Source organism: Lissotriton helveticus, chromosome 10 (genome assembly GCF_964261635.1).
Source record: "Lissotriton helveticus chromosome 10, aLisHel1.1, whole genome shotgun sequence".
Lineage (NCBI taxonomy): Eukaryota > Metazoa > Chordata > Amphibia > Caudata > Salamandridae > Lissotriton > Lissotriton helveticus.
This window is the reverse complement of record NC_136071.1, coordinates 933378483-933403075: the sequence shown is the minus strand read 5'-3', so window position 1 is coordinate 933403075 and position 24593 is coordinate 933378483. Positions and strand designations below refer to the sequence as shown.

The 24593-nt window shown below is 43.7% G+C and overlaps 1 protein-coding gene across 2 annotated transcripts in view; it reads right to left on the bottom strand.

Annotated features, from left to right (window-relative positions):
• SLC25A40 (solute carrier family 25 member 40) overlaps positions 1 to 24593 on the bottom strand; it is a 389459-nt gene that overhangs the window by 250994 nt on the left and 113872 nt on the right. For both annotated transcript variants that reach the window (XM_078663592.1, XM_078663593.1), the window contains exons 4-5: positions 14949 to 15055; positions 2682 to 2749 (exon numbers count right to left, since the gene is read on the bottom strand). In XM_078663592.1, the coding sequence (XP_078519718.1) occupies positions 2682 to 2749; positions 14949 to 15055 (175 nt within the window). The remainder of the gene's footprint in view (positions 1 to 2681; positions 2750 to 14948; positions 15056 to 24593) is intronic.

Genomic DNA, 24593 nt, shown 5'->3' with positions numbered 1-24593 from the left:
CTTATTCACACAGGACCTATACCAGTAGCCAAAACTCAAATATATGCAGTTTATTCATCAAATAAATGCAGAAATTAAAAAAATTATTAAATAAGAGTTAATCAACTCATAGATTAAAATACAATTTCATCAAAAATATTGCACAATCTGCAGCAAGAATATTTCTTACACAATACAGAACATCATTAAGGTCAACATTAATGATCCATTCAAGATATAGTTGTTCAAAAGATTGCAATAACACCAATAATGTACACCGGATTTATATACATCAAGACCAAGAAGCGACGCGTTCCGGTGGTATCAGCAAGTCCAAACCACCTCCTTCAGGCTTTACATAAAAATGTATTTGTCCCGGCACTTTAAAATTTATGTATATAAAAAAAAATATTAAGAATTAAGTGTGGATGTGGGTATGTTAAGGTATTATATTACAGAGCCGATGGTCTTATGTATGTGTGTTTTTTCAAAAAATGTAATGCATTGTTTTAAATAAAGGTTGAATGTGATTATGTGTATCAAATGAATAGTGTTGCAATAAGTTTGATTTCAGATGTATAAAATATAAATATTTTTTTATATACATAGACGTTAAAGTGCCGGGACAAATAAATTTTTATGTAAAGCCTGAAGAAGGTGGTTTGGACCTGCTGATACCACAGAAACGCGTCGTTTCTTGGTCTTGTTGTATATAAAACCGGTGTACATTATTGGTGTTATTGCAAGCTTTTGAACAATTATATCTTGAATGGATCATTAATGTAGACCTTAATGATGTTCTGTATTGTGTAAGAAATATTCTTGCGGCACATTGTGCAATATTTTTGATGAAATTGTATTTTAATCTATGAGTTGATTAAATCTTTTTTTAATCATTTTTAACTTTCTGCATTTATTTGATGAATAAACTATGCATATATTTCACTTTTGGCTACTGGTATAGGTACTGTGTGAATAAGTGTGTGTGTGAGAAGTGATTGATCAAGTGTGCTTTTGTGGTTTCCCAAAGGGAATTCTTTTTAGACATAGCGTCAATTGGTGTCCTGTCCCTTTGGCTAGAAGGATCACTCTCTAATTTTCTGGATCTTTTTAGCTTTAAACAGGTCCATGAGGCACTACTTGCTAATATTGCTACCCATACGTTGGATTAAAGATTTCACAGACAGCCCACCAAACCAATGGCAATTCCTAAAAAGAGGTCAAGAACTAATGGCTGATGTGGTCTGACTAAAACACGCGTTATGTACTGAATGTGTGGGTATGCGACCTTCTTACCATGTCAACCCGAGCACATGACACTACACTGCCAGCACGGCACTGACTACACACATATCAAAGCAGTAGCATGCGCCAAAAAGTAAATGCCATTGCACGAACATGCAGGGTATTGGCGGGCACACCATGTAAGAAGCAGACTAAAACACGCGTTATGTACTGAATGTGTGGGTATGCGACCTTCTTACCATGTCAACCCGAGCACATGACACTACACTGCCAGCACGGCACTGACTACACACATATCAAAGCAGTAGCATGCGCCAAAAAGTAAATGCCATTGCACGAACATGCAGGGTATTGGCGGGCACACCATGTAAGAAGCAGGGGTATGAGAAATAGAACAAAAAGGAAGCCCATCTTCACATCTAGGTCACAGTTCACCCACAAAAATAAAAACACAAGAAATCCCTCTTCTAACGGAAGCACAAGAGAGCGGCACCAACAACAAAAAACAGGCTTTGGCAAAACTAACACGTCTGGCGTTGACTGCCAGCCTTTTGACTTTGTCAATGCTTATTTTGTCATGGTTTTTGCAAAGAAATTATTGTTGACAAAGCTGAGGAGCCCTAGTCTATCTAAAAGAAAACATTGCCTAATAGCAAAAATATTTTTGGGGTGTCAAAAACACACAGTGGCGCCACAGTCCTTAGCACTTAAAGAAAAAACTATGTATATGGTTGTGCTCCTTGAGAACAGACAAAATGCCAGCACTCATGTGGAATAAGCCAGTGGTTGAAGTTGACAGACCCATTGGCTCATACTTGGGAGTGGAGTAACAAACAACAGTCTAATGGATGAAGAGGGCTAATTTAAAGCCCCTATAAGTTTACTACATACATAATTTTACTAAAATTAAAGGGTCAAGGCTGCTGCCAGACATGAAAAGTACACAGGAAAATAAGGGAGGGAAGTAGGACGGATAAAAGAGATGAGTATTTGCTGTAGGTCAAACAATAGCAAAAGGAATGCCTCAGTGTGAGACAAGCGGCGAAATGCCCACGAGTCGTATGCATGTATGTGTGAATATGTTGTACTGTATTGTACTGTATTGATAACTTGAGAAGTCAGATTGATACAGCAGTGTGTATAAGAGACTTTTTAAAAAACGCAATAATCTCGAGTAGCAATCCAAACTTCTAGGGCAAATTTTCTTGTAGGCAGGTTCTATTCGGAGCAGAAACATTACAGTCGTTTAAAGTTTTTAAAGTTGTGATCACAAATCACACATACAGACTTTAATCTTAAAAAACAGGAGGACCTCTACCAGATGCTGCCAGCTCAGAAACAGCACTCATTCTCTAGAACACCAGTTCTGAAAGTGAGGCAAACCATTAGAAATGTATTACTGTTGACTGGAAAAATAATGTGTAATATTGTACAGGAAACCTTGGATCCTGACTTACAGGGTTGGGGGAAGTCCAGCCCACAGGGCCTTGACACCTTCATTTCGAATAATCTGAGCAAAGGCATCCTATAATAAAGAAAATACTGATTAAATGGCATAGATCACAGCTGATGCAAATACAGATAATTATCCTCACAAGTTTCGTGGTCAAATGATCACATTTAAAATAAAAAGCTACATCTGTGTGGCAAGAACACCATCAAATAACAATGTTCTGTCTTTAGCCCAGCATCCATTACTTTGAGATAATATCTTTCTCAGCATGTAAGGGCAGTAAATACTGCGTAGCAATGAGCCAAGATATTAGAAGAAAATAATTAATAAATGACATCAAGATAAGGAATTGCGATTCCTTAATAGCGATTTTTAAGGAATCACTATTTAGGAGTCCCAATTCCTTATGTATGTAGGAATAGCAAATTAAATAGCGATTCCTACACATTTCCTAAAAGAGAATCGCGAATTGCAGGGCCCATAGGAATGAATGGGAAAGCATTTGAGATTTTCAAATAGGTAATCGCAAATTGCGAATGCAATTGCAAGGGTGGCAGATAGCCCTGATGCACCCCCAAAAAAGGTAAGTGTGGGCATGTGTGAGCGCCACATGGTACTTTGAAAAATGCTATTTTGTGCATTTTTCTAAGGATTTGAAAATTACCATCAACTTGATGTTGATGGTAATTTGCGAATCCTTAATGCAAAGTCGCATTTTTTAAAATGCTTCATGCATTGTATTTAGGGAATCGCAAATTGCGATTCCCTAAATGCATTTGCAAAATAGGTAATTGCAATTTTTGCGATTATGATTTTGCGAAGGCATTTAGGTTTGATGCATCGGAAATGACTTTTTGCCGGTCGCAAACGGGCCGATTCTGCAAATCGTCCTGTTTGCAACTGGTAAAAAGCTTGATGCATGTGCCCCATAGATCGCAGTAGGTGTGAATACACAATACAGATAATTACCATCACACGTTTCGTGGTCAAATTATCACATTTAAAATAAAAAGCCAAATCACACAAGGGCATAGGACTTTAATATCATAAACTATAAATAGACATTGTGTGTAATGCGACCATTAGTATTAAAAACCGCGAGCCCTTTAAAAATAAAAAACATCGATAGCTATAAAACAATTTCTGCTGCTGGCCTGTTTGAGTAGAGAAAGCAAAAGAAAATTCATATTTCTTAACGCATACCTAATAAAATGAGTCTGCTTCATGGGAAGAAGCAGATTTAGGACACAGAGGGTGCAACAGCATCAACAGAAATGTCATAAAAGGTAGCTTAAAGTAAGCCAGGGCTTGCACATTTGCAGGAAGACAGAAATTAAATTTTTACACAGTTGAACTTGAGTGATAACAATGTTCTTTATAAATATAGGGTGATGCAAGTTAAATAGCGTAAGTAAAATGGGAGAAAGTAAGAGTATGGAACTAACTGCACTGACCTATTGTCAAAGGAGTAGCAGGTGTAGCAGCCTTACACCCCTTAAGGTCCCGCCTCTATGTCCTTGGAGGCACAGTGATTTTGCAGTTCCAATATTTCCTTTGCTCCAACCACCATCCTCTTCTTAAGCAGCCTTAGGGGCTCAGGGCTATTCTTACCCTCAACTATTTATTCCTCAGCTCACTGCTGAGGAGTGGGGAGTAAACTGCCTCTTCAGCACTCCACTTTGATGCAGTGGTGCGGGTTTCTGCAATGAATGTGTGGAAGATAAAGAACAGGAGGCCCAGTAGAGACTCACAATCCCCATATACTGGGCTCTGCTAAACCAGCAGGGAAACAGTACAATTCTGATCCCTGTCTTACTGTTGGAAAAATGTTAAAGCAACAACTTTGGTCTGATTGCTCACTGGAAACAGGCACCGGTTTAGTTCTGTGATCACTGATCCTCTTGCAGGGACTTAATTTTGTGCCGAAAATTCTGATCCTGTTCCTGTAATGACACCAACACTCCTTTCGGCCCACCTTATTATGGTGAGGAACAAACAGGAAATTACTTGTCAGGCACCCTGTTATTTTTAGTTACAGCTTAGAGTTCAGGCAAACTGTTTGGGTGGAGGTCTCTGGGCATAGGTGCTATAATTGTTAGGGCCCAATTGTGTTGTGGCACATTCCTCGAGAATGGCTTCACCCAAGAGCCATTGTAGGGGTAAGTATAGAGGAAAATGCAGGAATGTGTCCTCACGGTTTGTCAAACTACTTTTGACAAACCGTGAGGGCACAATCCTCCATTTTCCTCTATGCTTAGAGTTCAGGGTCCTAGTGACAGATAGGATTTGTTATACATTGCCAGGAAAGCAGAACTTCAACCACAGATGCCATATAATCAGCCCGCCACTGAATAGACGGCCAAGGCATTAGCACCATCTAGCATCCTCTGCTGATGGTCTTACAACAGGTGAACTGGGAACACCAAAATACTTGTATAGGCGATCATGGAAATAACATGCTAGCAATGATCGAGCTGCACCTACACACTGAGCAGTAGCCATTTCCACTTTACACACACGCATGCGATCTCCCACCATTCCACTAAGCTCTGGAAGGTTCCAATTGATTAAACCAAATAATAAACCCTAGATGATCCAACAATGAGTGCCATTGTGGTATGAAATCATACATTCTATTATCGAAAATGTGAAGACGCACACAACTACCCAGTAGGGTTCTTGGTGCTGTGACAAGAACAGAAGAAAAGCCAGACAGACAATAAATTGTTAAGAACAGTATGGAGTGAAGAATAAAGATTTCAATTCTTTCTTGAAACAAATAGAGGATGAAAAGTTTTTCTGTTTCAGTGGGAAATAATTCTAGAGGGTAGGAACCGGCACTGAGAAGTTTTGATCTTTATCTCAATCCTTTCAAATTGTGTAATGTGTACAGAAGCTCGTTCGAAGTGTAGAGAGCACTGGAATGAAAGTACTGAGTCATGTGGTATGAAATGGATTTGGGTACTCCCCATCAATAAAGCGATGAATGATGCTAGTCACCTTGAATTTAATTCCGCCTTGTACAGGCAGTCAGTGAAGAGATTTCAAAAGTGAGGTGGACATACAGAACTGAGACCATCCTCAGATAGATATGTTCAAACTAAGTGAGTTTTCCTCGTATGGAAGGTCCAGGAAGTGTTGACCAATGCACCCAGAGATTTCATTTCAATTTTGCACCCAGGCGTTTCACAGATTAGGAGCGATTAGGGCAGGGGCCAAACTCATGGGGCCACAGTGAGGGATCCATAAGATACTGGTCCGTCCAGTGAACAGGATCTCAATATTTTCATGGTTTTAAACCAGTGTAGCCCTATTTGTTTTCGGACTTCTGATAAGTAGTTCTACGGAGAATTTTATCTCTGGAGTGGCCTCTCAAGCATAGTTGAGGGTTATCAGCTTACATGTTCAGTTGTAGTCTATCTGCGAGTATAAAAGCTGAAAAGGACTAAAATAAAGATTGAATAAGTAGGGTGAGAGAGCTAAGTCTGAGGGCTGCCACAAAGGGTTCTTACTGTCAAAGAAAGAAAAGAGCCGTGCACCATCTTCTGTGTTGTCAAAGAGGGAAAGGAGGTAAACCATTATGTAATAATCCCTCTAACACCAATCCTTAGCAATCTATTTAAAAGAAAAGTATGGTGAATAGTTTCAAACGCTGCGTCAGATCACATGGCATTGACCCCGTCTTGCAGATGTCATCTAGTACAGCTATGGTGGCTGTTTCAGTGCCTCTGTCAGGCGAAAAGCCCGCTTGGACATAATCCAGCACCTCATTAAATTCTAGAAATGAACAGAAAATTTTGCTACAAAGGACTCAAATATTTTAACAGCTGTTGGAAAAATTCTAATAGGATGATTGTTAGCACTGTTGGATTGGTCCACTATATGTTTCTTAAAAAGTGAGATAATAATGCCGGTCTTAAATAAAAGAGAAAAAGACCAGAAGATAACTGTGTGTCCAAGACAACAAGTAGAAAATAAATGCAGCAGAATATCTTTGATTTTAGGGTGGAAGCAGAGAGAAATAAGATCAAGCAGAAACCCAGACTTGCTTTGATCCAACAATTGGAGTAAGGCTGGCTGATCTAAGAGTTGATTATTTGGTTGAGCAACAACATGAGAAAAATTATTTAGCAATATAATCTCTAAACCTGGTGATTTTTGACATAAAGAAGTCAGCTAACTCTTCACAGGATGAAAACCAGGATCTTGAAGAGGAGTCTCTAAACCTGGTGATTTTTGACATAAAGAAGTCAGCTAACTCTTCACAGGATATGGATATTTGAGCTGAAGACTAGATATATGATGGCAAATGAGTGGAAGACATGTCATGAATAACTTAAAAAAACTATTTTTCATTATAATTGGCCGCTAAAATTGTAGACTAAAAGTAATGATTATGGGCCTATTTGATGGCTAATTAATAGATAGTAACCAGATTGGTGTTGGTATTTTTTTACAGGAGTTATATTTATGTCAATTGTGTTTTTTATAGAAAATGTATAGAGTGCATCTGTCACTCCAGGGAGCATCATGGCGCTACAATGGAAACGAAGAGAGGACCAGGGCGGCGGGAATTTCTGCGAGGTCAAATGAGTGACACGACTAAAGTGCCCGAGGCTCCGAAGATCCTTGTTTTCAAGGATTTCCTGAAGATAGATTCTGTCTGAGAGAACCGGAGATGGATGGGTAAGGAATTCCAGGCTTTGGTACCTAGGATTGCCACTGATTTGCCACCTTCGGAAATGAGATTGAAGCTAGGTGGCGTAAGGAGATTTGCTGATGAGGATCTTAAGATGAGCTGTGCAACATACGGTTTGACTCTGGCCCTAAGATAATTGGGTCCTGATGACCTAAAAGCTCTGTAAATGAAAACCAGGATCTTGAAGAGGAGTCTCGAGGTAATTTTAGGACAATGCGGGCTGCCATATGTTGAACTATCTGTAGTTTCTTCAGGATAGACCTTTTGTCTCCTGCATATAAGCTGCTACACTAATCTAGTCTAGACGTGATCAGCACCACTGCAACAGCCTTTCTCGCCACACCAGGTAGAAGATCAAAAGTCCTATGGTATTGTCTTCAGTTTGCAGTGCATTAAACCAATTTAATGGTATAGATACAGGATGGCAAATCATTGGAAGTCATATTAAAGCATTAAGGAAAACAACAAATACTTGCTAGGAGATATCCTAATGATTAGAAGTGCTGAGTCATTAAAAGAGCTGGGTGAAAACAGAGATTGTGAGCTGATTTTTAACAAATGTGGTTACCCCGACATCACGTTTCTGAACAGGGCATTTCAAACAAAAACATTGTAGCTAGAATGACGTCAACCTATGCTCTCTTTTAACCAGGTATCAGTTGTTAATAGACTATTAAGATTTCTATCAGAATGAGCCCATTTCTTTCTAAAGCATTTTCATTGCACACTGAAGGATTGAATGATAATTTAGTAATGCTGCTTTTAACCCCTGCTAGGAGGGGAGAGGAAGTGAAGGGTGGTGGAGTCTCTTGACAATAACTGGAAGACAGAATGTTCAAGGAGTTAAGGCGTAAGATAATGTGATCAGGCAGTAAGCCTTACCTAGACCAAAGTGTTAACAGATAGGAGCTTGAGCACACTGTGTGCGGAGGATGACCTTTGGGAATGACAGGACACAGACGGGCTTGCCTTTGGCATATTAATTGAGTCTCGCTGTACAGAGACACATCTGTCAGGATTCTGACATCCTGCCGTGAGATGGAGCTTACAAGGCCCATGTTGAGTTCTGCTTTTAAAACAGAATTTAACAGAACCCTCTCCTACCCCTTGCATGCCAAGCTCTACTTCATAATCCAGTCCAGGTTTCAACACCACCATCCTGATGTATCACGTTCCTTCTAGTGTTTTATGTTGCCCACCCCCACCTAGAACACATGGTGGTTGTGGAGCTTTGTTCTGTATCTGGGCTCCTGGATCCTATAGTTAATCTGACCCTTTCAGAAATTAATTCGGGACTTTTCTCTTTTTTGTCTCCGTTCCTCAGTCCATTGTAAACATTTTGGTTACTCTTCTTGTGCCTTCTGTTTTTTCTGGTTCTCCAATTTTCAAGTTCCAGTTCAACCTTCCCTTCATCTGTGATTCCTAGCATCGGATTTATTCCTTGCACCTGTGACCCTCTCATTAGCTTCATACCATTTGTATTCTGTAAGCCCAGTGTGCATTGATTCATAACAGTCCTTACTGCTGAGGCTCCCTGTGTGCTTCTATGCATGCCTGCTGCTTTGCTACCAGGCTTGCTCTTTGATCCTGTGTGCTTTGCTTTTCCTTATTTCTTGTTCCACTTTTCCTGTTTTTGGCTATTTCGTTTTATCTCTATCGATCTCTCGTTCTTCCGGCCTCTCTGTTCTTGTGGCTGCAATTGTTCCTAGTTCTACCTGCATACTTCCTGACCTGACCTTGTTCTATAAATATTCTTTGCCTTGTGTTCTGGAGTTCCCTGTCCTGTCTATGGACTTCCATTCCTCCTTTGGAAACTGCAGAGTGCAATACTGTTGACATTGTGCGTTCTCGGCGGAGACAAACAAATCCAACCAAGGCTCTCCCCATTCTTGAAAGAGACCTTGCAGCACCTCAGGATGAATTTGCCATTTGTGCTCCACTACGCATCGTTGGTTACGTTTGTCTGTCCTGGTGTTCAGAGAGCCCACCAGCTGTTGAACCACCAAGGATATAACCATATGTTCCAGCCATGTCCAGAGCTGCAGAGCCTCTTGATAAAGGATCCACAGCAATAGTACATGGTAGTGGTGTTGTCCGTGAACACCTGAACCAGCATACCCTTGATCGAAGAGAGAAAGGCCTTCAATGGCAGTTGGATCTCTCAGAGATCCAACAGGTTGATGTGGAGACCGGGTTTCGCCGGAGACCAGAGTCCTCTGATCTCCACCTCTCCCGAATGGCTGCCCAGCCCAGAGATGACGCATCTCTCACCACAGTCATCTCTGGTTGGGGATGAGAGAGGGGTGTGCCGCTGACCCAATTGCCGTTCGTTAGCCCCACTGCAGGTCTTTTGCGGTTACCTTTGAGAACTGCACCATGTTAGAGAGATTCCCCTCATGCTGTGCCCACTAGAACTTCAGGCCTCGCTGCATAGATCTAATATGCCAGCAGGCATGTGTCACACAAAGGATGCAGGAGACCATGAGGCCCAAGAGAGTCCGAGTCAGTCTCAACAAAATCCAGGATCGAGGCTGAAACATCAGTATTATACTCTGAATATCCTGGACTCACTGCTCAACAGAATATACCAGTAACTCCACAGTTCCCAGAACAGCTCTGATGAAAGGAAGTGTCTGCGAGGGAATCAGGTGTAACTTCGGCACATTGCTAGTGAACCCCAGATAGTGTAGAAGGTTTGCCGTAGTCTGGAGGTGGAAGATGACTTCCTGGGACGATCCTGTCCTCAAGAGCCAAATCTCAAGGTAAGGAAAGACTGGAATTCCTGACCTTCGCAGATGAGCTACAACCACCAGCATCACTTTTGTGAACTGGGCACTGGTAAGGCTGTAAGGGAGCACGGCAAACTTAAGGTACGTATGGCTTACCATGAACCGCAGGTAGTGACTGTGGGCAGGAAGGATGGGGTTGTGAAAGAAAAGCATCCTGCAAGTCCAGCTATACCATCCAGTCTCTTGGGTCCAGAGCAGAGAGGTCTTGCGTGGGCATTTTGAATTTCTCTTTTTTCAGAGATTGAAAAGGCATAGGTATGGTCTAGACTAGTCCTCCGTCCTTTTTGGGCACTAGAATGTAGTGGGAACAGCAACCATGACCTACTTCTGATGCCGGCACCTTCTCTATAGCTCTCTTGGTGAACAGAGCAAACACCTCCTGACGAAACAAGGAGAGGCGGTTGTCCATCAGCTTGTCGATGTAATTGGTATGGGTGGAGGGGTGGTCACAAAGTGGAGAGAGTAGCACCTTTGGACGAGCTGTAAAGCCCAACGATATGATGTAATTGACCTCCGGTGGTGGAGGTGATGGCGCATCCTGCCTGGGTCTGAAGGCTGCTGCTGCTGCTGGGGGGTGGACTGGCTCCACCTCAAGCTGTCTGTCCCACATGGTCTCTGGGAACCACATCCTCAAAAATATTGAGTAGATTGCTGGCTAGTGTGGTGTGTAAAGATACAGTTGGAAGCCCCTTCCATGGACATAAAAAGGGGTGGAAGGTGTACTGAGGTTGCCATCAAAGAGCATGTCCATGAGAGAGGCTTGGACATCCCCCGAACAGCCAGAGGTTCTCAGCCAGGCATGGCGCTTAAAGGCCGCTGACGATGAAATAGCATTGCCCAGCGAGTCGGTCGTATCCAGTCCACATCGGATAGTGAACTTGGTTGTGTCCCTCACATTAGCAATAGGTTGAGAGAGTATGGCTCAGGCCTCTGCAGAGGCTATGGGCAGCACTTGCGTGAATGAGTCCAGATAGCATGGGAGTATCGGCTCAGGAGGCACTTGGTGTTCACCGACCGCAGTACCAGACTGGCGGAAGAGAGCATCCTCTTCCTGAAGGTATCCAGCTTTTTGGATTCCCTGTCCAGCGGAGTCATAGGTAAGGAGCAGGGATGATTTTGATGGTGGAGGCCTGGAGCACCAACCTCTCCGGGATGGGTGCTGGTTGAGGAAATTGGGGTCCCATGGGGCACCACAACAGCAACAGGCAATCATACGCTGCACAGGAGCCCCTGTGCAGGGCTTGGACCAGGCCCCAAACAGGGCGTCGTGAGGGCTTCACTGAAAAGAAGACGTGGTTTGTATAGTGAGACTCCCGGGTGATGCACCGCCATCAAAACATTTGTCTTGACTGCCACGTAGGGCAACTGAAGGTCTAAGATCTCAACTGCCCTCCTCACCACCATAGCGAATGAGACACCCTCCTCTATGGCCACGATAGGGGGAAGAGACCATACACCAGATCCTCGCATCAGTTGTCCTCGGGCTCCTCTAACTGGTATCCATAAGGTCTGCAGACCCCTCCCTATCCATTCTCCCAATCCGGGTCTATCATAGGAACAAGGCACTGGCTTCGTAATGGGGAGTCTGTCCCTAAACCCCCCTTCCACCTGTCAGATATGGAGCCGGCATCGGACGACACCTGCTCAGCTCTGTGTGTGAGTTGGGGATGACTATGGGGATGGTGCTACTGTGGGGAGTCGAGGAAGTCCGCACTGGTGCTGGGGAAGATCGAGGTAGCTTGAATTGCACTGCTACGGATCAATCAAAGGGGCCCAACTGGAGCCAGGGGCAAACCCCCTGGCGGAAGACTAGTAGGTGCCCCTCTGAGTCAACGGGGCCTAAAGGCGCTCCAGGGGGACAGGCCGCCCAAATAGGAGGTGCATGGCCTCATAAAATTCACGTAACTGGGTGGGTTGCTCTGGCTCCTGGAAACTCTGGGAGGCATGTAGACGACTCAGGCTCCACCACAGAGCTAGGTCTAAAGTGCAAAAGCTCCCTCGTCTCGTCAGATGACTTCAGCAGACATGAGGTTGAAGATCTCTTCAACTTCTAGCTCTTCTTGTGTTTGTGGGACCTATCAGAAAACCTCCAGCACTTGGAATGGATTCACGACTGCTCCTGGGACCTTCCTCTTGAATGAGATCATGAGCGTCGAGGATCAAGCAGCAAAGAGCGGCTAAGAGCTGGAGAGACTGCACCCTCAAGGCCTTGGAGTGCATGGTGCAGCAATTGGTGCATGGCTTGGCATTGTGGCCAGCATCCAAACACCGGAGGCACACCAAATGCGGGTCAGGCACTGACATCTGTTGGTGATAGGTGCCACACAGCTTGTAACTAGCTTTCCTAGTTGACGCACCAGGAAACAAGTCTCGAAAATATTTCGATAAAACGTCAAAAAAGGTCAGTCAAAAAAGACTGGATAGCTCTTCACCAGATCTGCGCTGCCTGGCGCAGAAAGAAAAAAACGGATGTTAGCCCTATGTAGGCACAATGTTAGCCCTATATAGGCACCAGGCATGTCACTTCCGGCACGGATGATTGCAACAATGCCACATGGAGTGAAACTGCAAACACAACAATGATGGACAGAATGTGGATCAATGTCACACATTCACCCCAGTCCAAAGATCTGGGCCCAAATCCATCGCTTTTCCACTCCACACCACCCTGGGTTAGACAATGGCGATATGCAAATCAGCGCTGACCCTGTGCCCCATGGGAACAGTCCAGTCCGAACTACAAAAGCCATGTCCTTCCCAGAACGGAAACAAGCATCCGAGGACCGGCCCGGTTTCGAAGTAACACCTCTCATCAGCCCGGCTAGCTTGATTCCAGTGGTGTGGAGTGCCTGGGACTCACGTCTGAGCATCCCCAGTACACTTAGAGCGGTAACTGCAAACACAACAATGATGGACAGAATGTGGATCAATGTCACACATTCACCCCAGTCCAAAGATCTGGGCCCAAATCCATCGTTTTTCCACTCCACACCACCCTGGGTTAGACAATGGCGATATGCAAATCAGCGCTGACCCTGTGCCCCATGGGAACAGTCCAGCCCTAACTACAAAAGCCATGTCCTTCCCAGAACGGAAACAAGCATCCGAGGACCGGCCCGGTTTCGAGGTAACACCTCTCATCAGCCCGGCTAGCTTGATTCCAGTGGTGTGGAGTGCCTGGGACTCACGTCTGAGCATCCCCAGTACACTTAGAGCGGTAACTGCAAACACAACAATGATGGACAGAATGTGGATCAATGTCACACATTCACCCCAGTCCAAAGATCTGGGCCCAAATCCATCGTTTTTCCACTCCACACCACCCTGGGTTAGACAATGGCGATATGCAAATCAGCGCTGACCCTGTGCCCCATGGGAACAGTCCAGTCCAAACTACAAAAGCCATGTCCTTCCCAGAACGGAAACAAGCATCCGAGGACCGGCCCGGTTTCGAGGTAACACCTCTCATCAGCCCGGCTAGCTTGATTCCAGTGGTGTGGAGTGCCTGGGACTCACGTCTGAGCATCCCCAGTACACTTAGAGCGGTAACTGCAAACACAACAATGATGGACAGAATGTGGATCAATGTCACACATTCACCCCAGTCCAAAGATCTGGGCCCAAATCCATCGTTTTTCCACTCCACACCACCCTGGGTTAGACAATGGCGATATGCAAATCAGCGCTGACCCTGTGCCCCATGGGAACAGTCCAGTCCGAACTACAAAAGCCATGTCCTTCCCAGAACGGAAACAAGCAGGGTCAGCGCTGATTTGCATATCGCCATTGTCTAACCCAGGGTGGTGTGGAGTGGAAAAACGATGGATTTGGGCCCAGATCTTTTGACTGGGGTGAATGTGTGACATTGATCCACATTCTGTCCATCACTGTTGTGTTTGCAATTACCGCTCTAAGTGTACTGGGGATGCTCAGACGTGAGTCCCAGGCACTCCACACCACTGGAGTCAAGCTAGCCGGGCTGATGAGAGGTGTTACCTCGAAACCGGGCCGGTCCTCGGATGCTTGTTTCCGTTCTGGGAAGGACATGGCTTTTGTAGTTCGGACTGGACTGTTCCCGTGGGGCACAGGGTCAGCGCTGATTTGCATATCGCCATTGTCTAACCCAGGGTGGTGTGGAGTGGAAAAACGATGGATTTGGGCCCAGATCTTTTGACTGGGGTGAATGTGTGACATTGATCCACATTCTGTCCATCACTGTTGTGTTTGCAATTACCACATGGAGTGAAACAACACCATCTACAGGTGCACAGGGGTACTGCTCACAAAAAAGTTTCCTGACCTAGTCTAGTGCCTGGGTACTATTCTATGGTAAAGAATCTGCGGCTAGAAGTCTATATCAAGTTTTTACATGCATTTTCTCCAGTTCCAGGGAGAAAACCTGTAATATTTTCCACCTGCTCAGAGCAGTAGGAAAGTGTTAGTGGGAAGGCTGGTGCAATGGGATCATGGCAAGGTTTAAAACACGCTTCAGCTGATCCGGGGAACAGTGTCTACTCCTGGTGCTGCGGTGGGGGTCAAGTGGGGGGCTGGGCATTGCTGCTGTTTGCAGTCCCTTCACCTGCAGCAGTAAAGACAAGTCTGGTGTCCCTTATCCTGGAATTATTGTGTCTGAAGTTTGCAGACCTGATAATTCAGGGCCTGGAGACCCTTGTAATTGAGGATAGTGTATTTCCACCAAGAGTTTTTTCTCTGGGTGAACTTGTGCCATATGTAATGAGAAATAAATTAGAAATAGAATGAAAAATAATGTTATCTTCCTTACCATGGTTCCGTTGAAACGACCAGATGCCTTATACCAGGCCAAGCTGTTCCCATTTTCACAGATGCATAGGTGATCCATCAGGCCATTGCAATAAACAAAACATTTCCCTAGAGAATGGTTCCAAAGAGAGACACAAGTAGAAATTCATAAGCAGTACTGTGTTGAGTTTGTAAATCCGAACAACAAAGGTGACAATTTCCACAGATAGCAGGTTTCAGAAGAAACATTCCAGGATGATCTCTTCCGTGCAGTCTACAATATTATAACGTATTTTCACTTTCCTCTAAAACTACAGGCATTATATCGCTTTTATACAGCACATTATATGCTTCACAGATGGAACTTCATGACAATGTGTGACAAATGAACTTGGGAATGCTGGATGAAAGAGGCGCTGGCATAAAGAGATAACGTACTGCCCAAACCTTGTAAATCAAGTCATAGATCTGTGCCAAATATGATCCTTTTGTTTATGTCATTTAACAAACGTAAATCTTTGAGAACATTATTCAGATAGCATTCAGAATTATGGCCAAAAGAATCATAAGGAGAGAACACAGAAGACTAATGATGATCGACTTCTGTGTACCAGCCATAGGCGATATCGTTAGATGATCACAAACATCTTTTTACTTTGAATGTTGAGTGCAGGATGGAGGATGGTTGCCTCCCACGAAGTAAAAAGGACAGCACCAACCCACTTCTGTTTTCTCAGCTCCATTTGGCCACAGGGCCTATCTAAGAGGGGGGGTTGCCCAGTGTTTCTGTAATGAAGAAACCCCTTTAGAATGTACCCACATACTGCACTGTGTGCACCAGTCCCAATATTTCATTCTGAGAGCAGGACAAGGTGTGTTGTATCTAGAATACCTTCTGACATGGGAAATCCTTGCCCACCCTGGTTATTTCTGCCGCCAAAATTACAAGTACTGTGAATACAAGCAGGAGCACAACTCAAGCATTTCCAAGGACAGAGACCTGTGTGGATTTGTCAGGATGTGATGCGAGATGCGCTTCCTCTGCACCAGTCCAGGTGACGTTCTACTCTGAATCACCTGAACCTTGTGTGTCTTGGGCAGCAGAAGATGGAGAGATGCAGAGCATAAGCCCTGCCTGGACAGAAGCCTCAATGGAATGTGCTATCCTGAACACTGAAGTAAAGGCGCAAAGGATTAAATGCCCCATGGTGCCACAGGACTCTAACAAGATTTGCAAATGGCGGTGGGCACCTTGAATGCTTAGAGCATAATTCCTTGTGGTACTTAGTTTCCTTGATAGGTAATCATGATACACAGTTGCTGTTTTCCTAGACTTGCTTTTTAGAAGTTTGGAATTCTCATAACCTGTTATTTGGAGAAGTCGATGACAGATCACTTTGGAACTGGATAAGTATTCTCGCACAATGCTTGTATAAACATATATATTAGCAATTGTTTGTTTTTGTAAGTGTCGTCCATTAAGATTAGAAACTCTATTTTACAGTTTATTCCTTGTCACAAATAGTTATCAATTAGGTTTAAAAACTCCTATTTTGCACTGTTACCATCACAAGGAGTGGGTTGTCTGGACTAGGAATCAAAATTAATTTGATTTGCTTCTACAAGAGAAGTCACATGAGTAACAACGTGCAAAGACTATTGTCCCTGCTCTTAGAACAATTTTGGTATGAAGATATTGCTCAGAACAAGTATACAATTGATGAATGTGTAGGCAAGACAGATGATAATAACCAATGTTTTTCTTATCACAGTTCTTAACCCGTTAAAATGAATGTAATCAGCCCTACAGAATGTTATTGCACAATGCCGAAGGAAGCTCTCTATAGCAAACAATACCAAGAAATGCTGTGTGCAGTCATTATCTCAACTTTAATTATATTAAAGCTCAAGAATCATATTCAGTTTCAGTCGAGGACGGAGAGTGTAAAATACAGGGAGGTATATCATATACCGCATTAGTAGCCAGTTGCTAAAGTAATTACCAAACGAAAAGACCTATGGGGCCGTATTACGCATTGGCATTGTTTGCGCCTGACGCACCTTAAAAAAGGTGCGCTGGGCGCAAACAATGCCAATGCACCCTATTATGATCTATGCCCTGCCCCCAGGTCAGCCGCAAACTGGTGCTTCCCTGGGGGCAGTGCATTCATGTGAAAACACGGAACAGCTGCTTCGTGTTTTCACAGTGCTGGCGGATCCAATGTACTTTCAAAGGGGATTAGAGATCCCCTTGCAGGCGGGTGAAGTCAGTGACTGCACCTGTCTGCAAGGGGATGTCTGGGGGGTCCATGGGACCCCCTTTACTCCCTGCAGTGGGCTGCTGTCAATGCGCCACCTTTTGGGCTTCTTTAGCTCAGCGCCTGCGTCTGTAATATAGTGCAGGCCCAGAGTCTATGGAATTCCCTCATTTGCATAGGACACGCCCCTATGCAAATGAGGGAACGCCCTCTGAATGTAGTGCTGGAGCATTAAGTGCGCCAGTGCCATCGGTATTATAGAAGGGGACGCACAGGCATCTGCGCCCCTTTCTATAATACTAGGGTGCCCCGGGGCATGCAAAGAGGGTGCAAAGGCCTGTTGCGCCCCCGGGGCACCTTCAGTAATACGGCCCCTGGTCTTTACAGATCAAGCCTTCTGTAGTGCAGAACAGGCTCAGCTGTGTAACCAGGCAGTGTGATGATACTAAAAATCTCTGTTTTCTTCATGTCCCATTCCCGTTTCCTCGGGTATACTTGGAATCTACATTTGGTAAGCTAAGGTTGTTTATGGGTTCGGAGTAGCATGGAAGCTCACATCTCTATTGTTGGATCTGAAATGTAAGGTTAGTGCTTCTTGACAGATTGCCTGGTGCATGTGATCACAGCAACCCAGGTGATGGGCTCCAATACTACACTGTCTCAAATTTTAGATTTAGTAAGTAAGCTACAAAGGAGATCAACAAGAAACTAGTTATTTGGTAAACCGTCTCAAGAAAGACGCTAGCTAGTCAGGTTTAGTTACCTACAGAACCTACAAGGCTACTGAAAACAGGGCCTTACTACCATCTAAGCAAAGCAGTTATGTAAAGTAACTGGCACACTGGAATGCCTAAAGTAAAAAGTAGAAAAGCCAATGGCTAAAGGGGGCCGATCCACGGCCCACCTACACTCCTCCTTGTGAGTTTTTAAAGAATTGATGGCATGATCTCATCCAGACGTAAAAAGTAACTACATGAAGTCAGGTGGACATGGAGCAGTTCTAGAAAAGAGTGGTGTTCAATCCACTGAGACCACTGCAAGTTAATTGAAGAATGGGCTAAAGTTTGAAATTAAGGGGCACTGGATTAAAATATGCAGAAACACGTTTTACCTACCAACGAATCCAGTGTACTACTGGCTGAAAATTAATACTGAGATTAATACTGAGAACCTCATGGAGAAGAGGGCTGAAAACTATGAAAGGGAGTGAACAGAGAAGCTAGGAAGGGTTCTACATGCAGCCTTAATGTTATACTGGGAAAGATTCTAAAATTGTGAATTTCAGCAATTGTTAGGTTTGTATGGTAGGGCTTGGACTTCAGAACGGACTTTACATGGCTAAGCTCCAGTACCATCAATACACCAACTGAACAGTCACTAACTATAGGAACAAATAAGAGACAATAACTGTCGTCTCACTTTTACTATTGAGTACCAATGAAGAACCTTAAAAGGTTGTTTCATTGAATTAAACGATCCCTCCCTTGTGTTCAATGTCACCCAGTCAAAACCACAGCCAGTTTTTTTATAGACCATTTCCAAAAAGGAATTTCTACTGTTATAGCCCTATTCCAGAAACATGAACATACGGTTTCATAAACTAGGATGCCAGAAGCAAGTTATACATTTACCCTACCAAAACCGAATAAGACAAGTTACCAGTTGTGGTGTTTGGGGGACGAGGTCAAGACAAAAGCAAACACAACATACTTCAGTTTCAGATGGATTGTTTATGCCATCGGCTGTTAAAGGCACAGTTGCAAAGGAGTATTGAAGACCTTGAGGTCCCTTCTAACACTGACATAATTAACGGAAACATTCCTCTTGTGGAATAGTTTAAGACTGCCAAGCGACCTTTTGTATGTAGTCACGCCAACCACTACTGTGTGAATTCTTAAAGCGGGAATCCTCCACTTGACTGTGAATTGAAGTGATAAAGAAATTACATTTACCATTAAGAAGTCGTAATGTTGAATTACTGAAGAAGACATCAGAGATACCAACCTCATATACTAGCCTTTGCTACAGCTAGAGTGTACCAATGCCCTCTGCCTACTTCTCTAGCACCTGGGGGATATTAGGAGCAACCTTAGCATGTGTGATAGGACGTCAGGTGGTGAGGTGTTCCCATTCTTAATGAACAAGCATTGGCAAAGTCGATATGTCTCTCCAGGGCAACCATGCAATAGATATTAAAAGTGCTCAAAGATTTAAAAGTGAAAATGCTACCGTTTAATAGTGACGTGCTTATGCATCGAGAATAAAAAAAGGGAAAACATTATCAGTTGCAAAAATCAATAAAAGAAAAAGGATAAAGCAAAAATGAAAGCAGAGTTTGACCCATCAGCCCTGGCACTCAAGTGGACTACTTTTTAGGTGGGGTCCGCCTGTAAAAGACCCTCATAGTAAAGCGAACCAATGGCTGAAGTAGGCTGACCCATTGCTCTATGGCTGTAGGCTGCGCTGGGTGGAAACAAAATATGAATGACATTTAACAGACCAAAAGATGAAGTGGGGTGGACTTAGGCTTATTTGGAATTCTTTACAATACTGGGCCTGCCGAAACATCTAAAGCTGTCTGTAGGACAGATCTAAACACAAACCCCAAATGGATCCCTTTAAACAGCTCTCGATGCCAAAGAAAGACACTGACAATAACCTTCTAGCTGACATCTTCCACATTGCATCAATGTAATGTAATGTAATGTAAGAGACATTTCTATCGCGCAACTTCCACTCCAAGGAGTATATTGGCGCTCACACAACTCAGATGGAAGAGTTGGAGGGAAAAAAAAGAAGGATGTCCTGCATTCTACACCACAATTACACCAAAGTCCTACACATGGCATCGGGCAAAGAAAAGATCCAAGTTTTTAATGCCTTCCTGAAAGAGGTTTCTTGGGAAAATGAACGTAAAAAGGGGGGAAGCTTATTCCAGGCCTTGGCGCCCAATACAAAGAGGGATTTACCACCTTTTGTAGCCAGCTTGAAACGGGGAGGAGTACGTAAATTCTGACTGGCAGACCTCAGACAACGCGTCGGGTGATATCTTTTGAACCCGTTGCATATGTATTTTGGCCCTCGTTGGTGAAATGCCCTAAAGGTAATTAGAAGAATTTTAAACAAAATTCTTTTACCTATTGGCAGCCAATGAAGAATGTTAAGTGCTGCTGAGGCTGAAGACCTACGAGGCCAACGCAGTACGAGGCGGGCCGCCGCATTTTGGACCATTTGTAACCTGTGGAGAACGGTTTTATTGGCTCCAGCATATAATCCGTTACAATAGTCCAGCCTAGAACTTATTAAGGCCACTGCGACTGTTTTCCTCGCCGATAACGGAAGTAGGTCAAAAAACTTCCTCCGTGCTTTTATGATCTGAAAGCACATACCTGCTACTGCCACAGCTTGGGGTTTAAAAGATAATTGGTCGTCAAATTTGATGCCCAAATTGCGGGCAGATGTAATTGTATTGGGAGGAGCTTCTGCCTCCGCTGGCCAACACATTTTTGGGGAAAACAAATTATGATTCCCGACTGGTAGAATTTCTGTTTTTCCGGCGTTACACTTTAAATGGTTGTTGGTCATCCATTTAAAAGTTGCTGCTAAACATTCCTTTAGATCTTCCTCGGCACCTGGCCGCTTCCTGTCCAGCACCAGTATGAGTTGAGTGTCGTCAGCGTATGAAATGGAACTGATCTGGAATGACGCGATCAGTTTCACTAGGGGTACCATGTACAAGTTAAAAAGTACAGGACTCAGACTTGAGCCCTGAGGGACCCCTGAGCTGACGTCTTTAGCCTCGGACTGATATTGGCCCAGCACTGTGACTTGGCGTCTATTGCTAAGGAAATTCCTAAGCCATGCCAAGACCTGTCCTCCTACCCCTGCGGCAGCCAACCAGTCCACTAAGATGTTATGTGAGACCGTATCGAAGGCTGCCGACAGGTCAAGTAGGATAAGGACAGCCTTCTTTCCTTGATCCATAGCCGCCCGTAAGGTCTCTGCAGTAAAAAGCAGGGCCGTCTCGGTAGAATGTTCTGACCGGAATCCTGACTGATTAGGATGGAGAATGTTGTTCTTCTCCAAAAAGTTAGTCAGTTGACTGTTGACAAACTTTTCAGTCAGTTTAAACAGGACAGGTAGCAAGGAAATAGGGCGCAGATTGGAAAGGGTAGTGGGATCAGCAAGTGCCTTTTTTTGGAGAGGCTTGACAGCTGCAAGCTTCCAATCATTAGGAATGTTTGCCGTAGTTAGAGAGGAATTAATAATCCTATTGATTATAGGGTTAACCATCTCTACTAAGATATGTAGCGCCGAAGGGGGACAGGGGTCAAAGGGGGATCCCGATTTGCTAGCCAAGATAGCCTTAGAGGTTTCTTCAAGAGATACTGGAGCAAATTCCTCAAAGCAGGGAGAGGTCGTCATCTCTACTATCTGTTCAGCATCCACAGTCGCAGTTGCTCCTGATGGAAAAGTCTTCACGATAGCAAGGATCTTATTATCAAAATAGTCAGATATCGCATTACAGAGATCTTGAGATGGAGGAATCTCTTGCGATAGAGCTGATGGATTCATAAAATCCTTGACAATCCTGAAGATTGCTTTTTGTTCCTGGTCTGCCATGGATAAGGCCTGTAGATAGTGAGTTTTTTTTGCGGATTTTATTCCTGCGTGGTACTTCCGTCTCGCTGCCCTATAGATGTTACGGGCGGTGGCATCATAGTTTCGACGCCACCTCCGTTCCAGTACTCTGACCTCACCTAGCTCGAGTTTCAGGGTCATTGAGAACCAAGGGGCACTCTTTTTGATCTTGATGGTTTTAGAGTTGTTGTTTCTGGATGAGCTTAACAGGGTTCCCGCTCTGGCAATCCAGTCACAGAAAGTCTGATTGTCTGCCGAAGTGAGGTCAGTTAGAACTGGTATACTATTTTTAAACTTATCAATTACGTCAGGTCTACTGGCTAGTAATTTCCAATCAGGGATAGGTTTAGTTTTGGGTTTGTTTGTGCGCATCATAGAATTGGTGATGGATTTCAAGTTCAACGAGAATCTAGACGCCCACAGACTGCTGTAGTTGTGTTTCAAGGAATTTCATGCGCACATTTTCAATGAGAAGAGGAAGCCTTTGGTCTCAATGACTTCAAGCTGCATCTCAGAGCGACATTATAACCTAAAATCAGCGTCACTATAAACGTGAATGTCACAAAATAAGTGAAAGGGTGAGCGAGCGTGTTGGGCCATTGCACAGCACGCACTGCTTGAGGCAGGCAGCACAGACTTTCAACAGGTTTAGACAAAAACACAATGGTTCTGTCGGATGTACAAAACAATTTCTTTGTTAAGTTGTAAATCCAAATATTCTTTACACATTTCACAATAGAAATTCAATATGCAAGAACACACAGCACAATTCTTACTTTAAAAGATGTTTCTTATTATAGATATCTTGCATGTATCAAACAATTCGAAAATGGCTGTCCAAGACAGAAGTGACATAGATACACATACAGGGTGAAATGCTTCTAAGTGACTAGAAGTGACAAGTGATGACCGTGCTATACAAGGAAAGGTGGGATGACATATGCACATATAAAACATAGATTTTCATCAGTCCATTTTTGAACTCAATAGGCACAACAAAAGGAAAATGCTACTTACCAGTATGCATTTGTTCTTGGCATGTAGAGCTGCAGAGTTACACACTATGCATAGTTTGGGCCCGGATGTTTGCAGTTTGTTTTGTTGTAGAAAAGTCTTTGGAAGTCACGGGATAGGTGACTCCTCCTTTGGATGATACTGCGCATGGGCATCGGCTCCATCCCCAGATTGTTTTTCGCCATTAGGGAAGTGCTGGAGCTGTACAAGAGGTAGTGATGTCCATGTGATTTGTATCTAATTAAGATAATACTGGAACAGATAAGGGTAGCCGGGGAGGCGGGTGGGCAAGTGTAACTCTGCAGCTCTACATGCCAAGAAAAGATGCATACTGGTAAGTAGCATTTTCCGTTCGAGGCATATGAGCTGCAGATTACATACTATGCATAGATTGTATAGCAGTACCCACACCTAGCGGCAACCACCAGTATCTGCTGCAGTTGTTTGAAACAGTGTATTTAGTACAGCCTGGCCCACAGTGGCTTGTTGTTTAGTTAGCACATCTACACAGTAATGCTTTGTGAATGTGTGCGGTGTAAGCCATGTAGCTGCTTTGCATATATCATCTAGGGGAAATGTTCCCTAAGAATGCCATTGAAGCCCCTATTTTCCTTGTAAAATGGGCTTTTGGAGGAATTGCTAATGTACGTTTGGCTTTGTGGTAACATATTTGTAAGCATTTAACAATCCACCTAGCGATCCCTGATTTTGATATGGGGTTGCCTCTATGTGGCGGTGAAAAGGACACAAAAAGTTGTTTTGTTTTACGAAAAGTTTGTGTCCCTTCGATATAGTACAGTAATCCTCTTTTGACATCTAAGGTGTGTAGAACTCTTTCTGCGACTGAGGCTGCGAGAAAAATAGGGGCAGCTCAACTGATTGATTTAGATGGAATGGTAAAATGACTTTAGGAAGGAATTTAGGATTGATACGAAGAACAACTTTGTTATGATGCATTTGCAGAAAAGATTCTTGAATGGTAAATGCTTGCAGTTCACTAACCCTTACGAGAGAAGTAATTGCTACTAGGAAAGCTACTTTCCAGGTTAGGAATTGCAATTCACATTTATGTAAAGGTTCAAAGGGAGGTCCCATTAATCTTGTGAGAACAATGTTTAAGTTCCACACTGGTGCAGGTGGCGTTCTGGTTGGAATTATTCTTTTGAGTCCTTCCATGAAAGCTTTTATAGCTGGTACTCTAAAGCGAGATAGATGTTGTCTATTTTGTAAGTATGCTGCAATGGCAGCGAGGTGTAGTCTGATAGATGTATAGGCTAAATTACACTTTTGAAGGTGTAATAGACATCCTATGATGTGTTGAATAGACACGTCTGAAGGCTTTATTTGGTTCTTTTGGCAGTATATGACAAACCGTTTCCACTTAGCAGCAGAACATGCTCTAGTAGTAGGATGTCTAGCTTCTTTGATAACGTTCATGCATTCTGGAGGAAGGTTGAGGTAACCAAACTCTATGACCTCAGGAGCCAGATTGCTAGGTTGAGCTGAGCTGGGTCCGGGTGTCTGATCTCTCCATGGTTTTGTGTTAATAGGCGTGGAGATAGGTTTTTGGTGTGGTACTACAGACATGTGCAACAACGTGGTGTATCACGGTTGTCTAGCCCAAGTTGGAGCGACTAGAATGAGCGTCATGGAATGTTGTTGTAGTTTGCGTACCACTAACAGAAGTAGTGGGAGAGTAGGAAAAGCGTACACAATTAGTTTTGACCAGTTCATCCATATCGCATTGCCTTTGG